An 8,056-nucleotide genomic window follows, 5' to 3' on the forward strand; every position below is an offset into this window, starting at 1 on the left:
TTTACCTTGTCCTCTAGGGTATGGGAATCCTCCCTCTGTCTTGCTATAGCACTTGGTATACTGTACACAGTGCACTCACATTCACCTGAGCTTCCACATCAAATTGTAATTTGTACTTTCTGTAGATAATCACAGATGGGGAAAAATATAGAATGGAATACATTGTTTGCATGATTGCGTTATATATTGTTGAATCAGAGTGCAAAAAACAGATTCTTTTCCCATCTACATTTCATTCACACTCTGGAGCTTGAAAGTATTGCTAGTGTCTTAAGAGTTATATGTGACCTTTCAAACTGACATTGTGTGAGTGGTGTCTAACGGATATTGGCACAGGAGTGAACAATGGTAAGTGTTATTTATGGTGCTTTCACCTCTTTGATTCTCATCCTGTCTGCTGCTTTTCTCTGTTCTTTTCCCCGGTCCCCTGCAGATGTACATCCAGACCACCACGCTGACCATCTCTGTGAGCCTGAGTGCCTCTGTGTCCTTGGGGCTCCTCTACATGCCCAAGGTCTACGTGGTGCTCGTCCACCCGGAGCAGAACGTGCCCAAGCGCACGCGCAGCCTCAAGGCAGTGGTGACCGCCGCCACCATGTCCAACAAGTTCAACCCCAAAGCCAGCCTGCGGCCCAATGGCGAGGCACGGACCGAGCTCTGCCACAACCTGGAGACACAAGGTGATTCCCTCTGAGTAGCAGCCCTCCCCTCTTAACTGAGCCGCAGGCAGAGAAAGGTAAAGCTGACACCCCCCACATCGCCTCTGTGCATTCAGCGCCTTGTGTCTGGTGCATGGGCATCCTACTGCATTAATAATCTATGCATAATGGCTTCAGCACCTCGCATGACTTGGCCATCATCGTGAATTACCCGTGTTCATGTCGCAAAGGTGATGCAACCTCATGGAATGAGTGTATTGGTGCTAATGCTTTAGCCATCATTTATTTTTATTTTATTTATCCTTTATTTTACCAGGTGGTGTCCCATTGAGATATTCAAATCTCTTTTACAAGGGTGCCCTGGGGCAACAGATACACAAGTTACACAGAAACACTGATGACAAGACAGACTAATAATTACATTACATTTAGCAGACACTTCTTGACCAAAGTGACTTACATATGTCAGCTATATTACAAGGGATCACATTGTCCATTGTCCATTGTCCCCGGAGCAACTTGGGGTTAAGTGCCTTGCTCAAGGGCACAACGGTGGAAGCCGGGAATTGAACCGACAACTTTCAGGCTACTGCACGCTAGCCCAGCTCCTTAACCGCTACACTACCACCGCCCCATAATAAGGACAGAATAACATAGAAGAAAGACATGAGGACTAGACAGACCAAAAAAACAGCGACACAAGCCAGTGACACAACAAACAAAACAGATTTACAGTACATGTAAAAACAATATAAGAATCACATAAAGGATTCATTGGAAACATGTGCACTGTTCAAATTTGGATCGTTTAAGTAACTGTTTAAAATGTCCAAGTGGGATAAAAACAGAAAGCTTCAAAACTTTTTGGAGCAAATTCCAATAGCTATGCTAAGGATATTGTGGACAACTGAGGGACACCGATAAGGTCACCTGGTACAGGTCATTGGGTACTAGGCATAGGGATCAGGAGGGCACTGCTTAGCAGAGTTAATTCAATGTGCACAGTATGCCTCAGGAGTCGTAAGTCAATACTAAATGGTCATGGGACCATTATTACGAAGTTCCCCATCATTATTTATCCAGCATGCACTGTTATTTTACAGCCCAGTGGCTTTTGGAAATTAGGTGCCTTGTTTCCTCCATCCCTGGAAATTGCAGTCAATTTCGCACAATAGGCAGAAGCATTAAACCGTCTTCAATACTTTAAGTTGTTTGAGGACCAAAGGCAGTGTTTCCTGTGGAGTTTGGCGTGGGTGTTATGTATTGAAGGAGGGGTTCACAATCTAACTGACCAGACAGGGCTGTTGAGGTGGTGGTATGGGTATAGTGGTGTTTGGGATACGCAATCTGCCTGACCACATTCTCTCCTTTCCAAAGCCATCTCAATGATTGTCAGCTTGAACGGCATGTAAAGTGTGCAGATACTTTCATTTTGAAACTGAATTTCAGATGAAAACACACTGAAGCTTTAGAGGATGAAATTCCCGTGCACAGCCTTTCAGGTGCTGGTGAGGTGCAGTCATTAATTGATAGACAGGAGAGTGAAGGATCACCGCACACTGGTGGGATTTCTTTGCTGATTTTATTTAGTAGTGAACAACGCATTTCGCCTATGCTTCATCAGGTTCACTCTTAATCTCCACATGCCACCGACAGGTGATATAGGTGATTCACCAGGTCACATGACCACACCAATTAGCACAAGGTACCACCCAATTCACAATCTTGTCTCCCATACAATCCAGTCCAAAGTCCTCATAACCAAGCCCACATACATCACAGTACATCCATAGTCCATACATTACCCACAACAATGCCCAAAACCTGAATATATATATATATACACATTTGGAATTTACATTCACTGAAGCTTTACTTTGGCAAAAGACTTGGTCAGCTGTAGAGGTTATGTGGTGTGCAGCTGGTTGGATTGGAAGTTAAACTGCTCAACAAACTTGCCTAAATTTGTGAATTCATGTGCAAATTAACATGCTAATTTGGGCAGCGCTCAGGCGTAGTTATCAATAAGTCTTAATCACAGTTTGACTGTCAACAATGCTTTACTAAACAGCCTCACTACACTGCATCTGTAAAAAAAGGAAAGTCAAAACGTTTTGGATTCAGCACACTACTGTTTATGTTCAATAAAACACTTTGCAACGATTTGTCCATTTTGAACTCAACCCAGGGCAAAGGAGTTGGATTCGATTATTGATGGTTGGTTGGATTGTTTTTTGTTTTGTTTTCTTGCTGTGGACTTTGCCTTGATATCACAAAAAAATTGTTACCAGCGCTGGGGGAACTCGGGTAAACACATTGAAGACTGCTGTTGTTCCGTGGCCTCGGAGTATACAGTAGTGAGAAAACGACAAATCTGCAAATAATACCACAACATTCCCATCAGACATGAAATCTCTTCCTTGGAAAACATATTGCGGCTGCCAATCGCACTGGGAGGCGGTAAGCAACTTTGCATAAAACTTGCAGGGAAAAGGTATAAGCTCCCATTGTGAATCTGATCAGCCCTTTCCTTATATGTGTACAACATGGGAGCATGAGAGAGAGTTGAGCACATACCGTGTAAATAATGGAGAGGGAAATTAGTTTCCTCTCAGTGCCACCCTTAAACTCTCGGTGTCCAGCACATACTCATTTAAAACCAGTTTAGCATTTAGCATGCTTGCTGGTATCGGGGACCTCCAGGCTCCTGTGTATGCCTGCAGTAAATAACAAAGTTAGGCGGCTGAGTCAGCAAGGGGCTGCCTGGGTGATTATGCAAACACGCACACCCAACCTGCTTCTCTTTTCGACATGTCAGGGGGGGGGGAAAGCATTTGTGTCTGGGAAAAAGAGATACACTCCACATGTAAGAGACTTAGGAGTCAAATTCAAAAATGGTGCAGAGATCTTTAGAAAGTTCTGTTCTTGAGGGAGGTGAAAAACAGGATTGCCTCTGTATGACATTTAAAAAAGTATGGAGCTATCTCCTGGATGTGATGAGAATTGAGAACATGATCCCACCCCCCCCCCCCCCAAAAAAAAAGGTTCTGGGATACTTAAGTATGTCATTCAGTCGCCTTAGCTCATGCAGATGTGCATTCCATCTCTGAAACAGCTCAGTGAATGCAGAGTGATCGTCATTGATGGAAGACATAACATCCAAATCTGACCAAGCCTATAACCATAGCTTTCCCCATTATCAGTTTCCAGTTGTGACAAAACTGGGAAATTTGCTCTAATGGAGCCTATGGTGACAATGGGTGTGTGTGTGTGTGGTGGTGGGGGGGACGGGGGTGCAGGGAGAGACAGATTGGATTGCCAGCACCAATTCTCCCGGAACCGTCTATTGTTCAAAGGCAGCTCTCTGCACATGAATATTTAAATAAGGTTCATTTGTCATTGCCATTGGGGACACAAAGCGCGGTGGGAAAATAAAATTCCTCGCTTGCGATTCCCCCCCAAAATACTTTTGCCTGTCAGCAGCAGAGGCTCATTCAGATATATCTACTGCGACTTGCAGATGTGACCAGGCAAGCGGGGGATGTGTGTGTGTGTGTGTGTGTGTGTAGAGGGTGGTTGCTGGTAAGTAAGGGCAGTATGTGCAGATGGGGTGGGGGGGGGGGGGTGGGGGTTGCCAGGCATCAGGCTCCAGGGGGAGACATGCACCATGTCTTATTTTAAGATCTCAAGTGCCTTCTCTGGGGCTAAACTGGTTGAAAGCAACAAGCCCCTCTGAAGCCCAAGAAAAGGCCAGTGGCATTTCACTGTGGCTGGCGAGATGTTAAAAGTTCAAAAACGCGGAGTCGTGAAGAATGATGCAAGTGCATGCAAAGGTAATTCACTCCATGCAAATGCATTTACAAACTGATGAGCCAATGCTTGTTCTTGTTCGTATTGAAATGCATGAACTAAAGGGCCTAATGAAGAAGTACATTAGCATGAAAAAGACTGGCATGAAATGGCCCCTTCATCATTAGTGGTCACCTCGTTGTGATCCTGGTATTTGGTGGGTAAGTGACTGAAATACACAATTATGCTTTGCTTTTGTCTGCATTTTAAGTGGACTTGATATTAATGGCTTTATGCATCAATTTAACCCCTTTACAAATATTACCTCTGCCTACACTGGTTTACAAAATGGGTTTGATGTGTAAACAGCCAGCTAATTAGCCTTAACCACTGCAAATAGCATTAATTATGGGCAAGGAAATGGACAGCATATGATAAGGCAAAGTGTAATGTTAAACAGAGAATGTAAGTCTATTTACTCTCTGTGTGGTGGGGAATGTTAATTTGGCCTATTCCATCACAGTTTAATGAGGGTCTGTCCCTGTTGAAAACAAACGGATTGAATACTGAGATGACCTGTTTCGTATCTAGGTGACTACTGAGAGTGATGTGGCTTCCATGACAATAGCCTATAGCTAACAGTCAATAGAAAGAGGACGAAAAGAGTCTGACAATTAAATCCACCAGCATTTTTAACATCCATCTAAGGCATAGTTTTGACTTACTGTGATACACTGATATGAAGTATGGTGAAAATTAATAGTTGGAAATGGGCTGTAAACCTTTCATTGTCCTGTCCTATTTGAAGAATGAAAATATGGCAAATTAATTCTTCAAATATAAAAATGCTAATGTTCTGCTATGTGCAACATCAATGTATTTGCACCCTGCTATGCTGTGGCATGTGGTCATCATTGCCCTCTAACTTGTAACATTGTCCAGCTATGTTTGTATGTCCTTCTGACCAACAGTCTTCCTCTTCCTCCTCCTCCTCCTCTCTTTGCAGCCTTTGGTTCCAAACAGACATACATAAGTTACAGCAACCATGCGCTCTAGAGGAGCTTCCCCACCGCGTACCACAGATTGACCTCACAGAGAGCAGCCCTTCATTCTTAGGCTGTCCACATGGTAAAGACGGAAATAAAAAATGGCATATGGACTTCTCTGGGAGAGATGGCTCTCTAAATGATCTCACTAAATGAGGATATGGCGCAGGAGCTCCAAACGTTGGTCCAGAAGAAGAACTTGGACCAGTCCAAGACTTGGAATGTATGCTTCTGTACGGCAGTGTAACATCAGTGTGTGTGTGTGTGTGTGTGTGTGTGTGTGTTCGTGTGAGCATGTGTGAGCACAGTGTTTGCACGACCAGACACAAAGAGAGGATCTCGTCAGATGGACAGATTGATTCTTCTGTGAAAACTACTTTTCAGCTGTGGGCTCTCTCCCACTAGTGTTTTGCTTTTGGTTCAAAACTCTTCAGTTTTGGGCAATCTCGTGGTCTGTTGGTTGACTACACTCAGCATCAAGCATTAACTTTTGATGCTTTAAGATATTGTGGTGGGTAAACTGTGTAGCACAAATGCAGACTGTTGGATTCAGGGTTTATGTGCATTAACCCCAAAGAGAAAGAGCAACACTGCAAAGATGAATCACAGTCACATGATGTTGACTGAGCAGAGTTTGATTCAAAACATCTGACTCCTTCCCTAATGTTTGGAAATAATGTGAACGATTGCAGCAAAACACATTTTGTCAATGTTTACAGATGTTGAGCATGTTGGTTTGAACATCCCTGTGTTGTGTTGTAAAAAAAAAAAAAAAATTCAGTGAAATGCATTCAAACTGTGTCGTTGCAGTACCACTATTTGGTCCCTGGTCAATTGTTGATAAAAATGAACCTGGTTAAGTGATGGGTCTGAGTTTATGTATGCTTGAGTGACCCACTGTCATAAGAAATAAAATAAAATAAAACATGAGATGGCCTTTGGTTTTGCAGTGATGGCTGCAAGACATTCACTTCCGCTTGTAACAGATTCGTAACAATTAGCCAAACTAATTAGACCATAAATATGTTGTAGAGAAATGGTTTACAGCACCCCCATTCAAATATGTGTGGGTTCATGTCCACAGTCATACCTGTATGTGTACTGTGGGCTATAGCACAGTTGTGAGTCCCCATACAAACATACAAAACAAACTTAACATAGTGGCAGAAGGCTTGTAACTATTTTACTTTAATTTAACTTTTTAAGACAAGTTCCTAAATGAACAAATAGATGACAGGTCAGTGGCCAGAATAGAAAGAACTTCGGGATGAAATGAGGTTTTACGTGTCAAAACACTGAACTAATTCCTCCCTGATAATAGAAATGTCCCCAATGCAGAACACAGCTACCACCAGTAGACAGCACAGAAATCAGCAAAGGCTTGTATCCATCCTAATGTACCCTAACTAACAAACTCAAATAAGCACAGGGATATGAAGCAAGGAAAGCACAAGGGTGGTATATGTAAGGCAATTACAAATGTTCTAAAAGTGTTACAATATACAGCCCACGTAAGGCACAAAGTCTTAGTAGCCATGATAACTGCCTTTGATGCACAAACTAGGCTCCAGACTGACAAATAACACAGAAATATTTAATGACGCTGAAAGAGCTTTACACAAAGGAAACACTGTTGCTAAGGTGAGCACCAGCAATTTTATACTGAGTAATGGCAAAAGCTTGCATATGGGAACTCTCTACTTTTGTCCACTCTCTACTTTTGACTCAGAAAGTCTCATTCAGTGGAAAGGCTTACTGTACAGAGTAAAAATATCTGACCAATGATTTGGGAGGCTGCAGATGGGAACACCATGTGAGTGTGCAGAATATGATTGATTCATGTGTAATGTCTCTCAGCTAGTTGCTAAATTAGGAAAGGCTGTAATGATTCAAATGAAATGGTCTTGTTTTTGGTTCACCTTTTCAGAGAATATTGGTTGTTTGTGATGTAAATTCAATGACTTGCTGCTTATGTTTTCCTCCTACATTTGTTTTCAGCTGAATATTTGTGTTGCAAAGCAAAACATGTTAGTGCTGACCAAAATTAAATGGCAAGTTAATGTATGTTACTAAATGGATTGGTAATGTTTGCGTTTTGTCCTGACAGCTTAAAAACGAAAAAAAAAAAAAAAATGATACAAAAAAATAAAGCAGTGCCTGGATATCTACTGTATGATGAACAAAAGTATTTGTTAAAAATAAAAAAAACAAAGTATGTGAAGCATGTTAAATTTTTTATACGAGAACATATTTCTAATAAAATGTTTTACAAACCAATTTTAGTCAGGGTAATGTTTTGCAGTTTAAGCAATGACATACAGTACATATAAGCCAAGCAAGTACACATGATGGCAGATTCATTTTTTAAAACAATTGATGACATTATATCAGGGCTTTGCCCCTAGGGATGTGATGGCAATGACCAGAGTATTTACCATGATCATACAGGACTACTGTAAGTCCCAACAGTAAAACTAAGATCACAGGTTTCTCCCTTGATGCCTCCCCCCATGTAACTAATGAGTGGAAAGGAGAGGAGCAGTCAGCTGATGTCACAGATAT

At 42.0% G+C, this 8,056-nt stretch overlaps 1 protein-coding gene across 2 annotated transcripts in view; it reads left to right on the forward strand.

Moving 5' to 3' along the window:
* LOC121707674 (metabotropic glutamate receptor 4-like) overlaps positions 1-7,709 on the forward strand; it is a 204,613-nt gene extending 196,904 nt beyond the window's left edge. Inside the window, exons 10-11 of one of the 2 annotated variants that reach the window (XM_042090391.1) lie at positions 434-736; positions 5,455-7,709. In XM_042090391.1, coding sequence (XP_041946325.1) covers positions 434-694 — 261 coding nt within the window. In that variant the 3' untranslated portion in view covers positions 695-736; positions 5,455-7,709. The remainder of the gene's footprint in view (positions 1-433; positions 737-5,454) is intronic. The other variant, XM_042090390.1, reaches the window with a different exon arrangement.
* Positions 7,710-8,056: the final 347 nt, after the last annotated feature.

The sequence above is a fragment of the Alosa sapidissima genome, chromosome 4, assembly GCF_018492685.1.
Source record: "Alosa sapidissima isolate fAloSap1 chromosome 4, fAloSap1.pri, whole genome shotgun sequence".
NCBI classification, from domain to species: Eukaryota; Metazoa; Chordata; class Actinopteri; order Clupeiformes; family Clupeidae; genus Alosa; species Alosa sapidissima.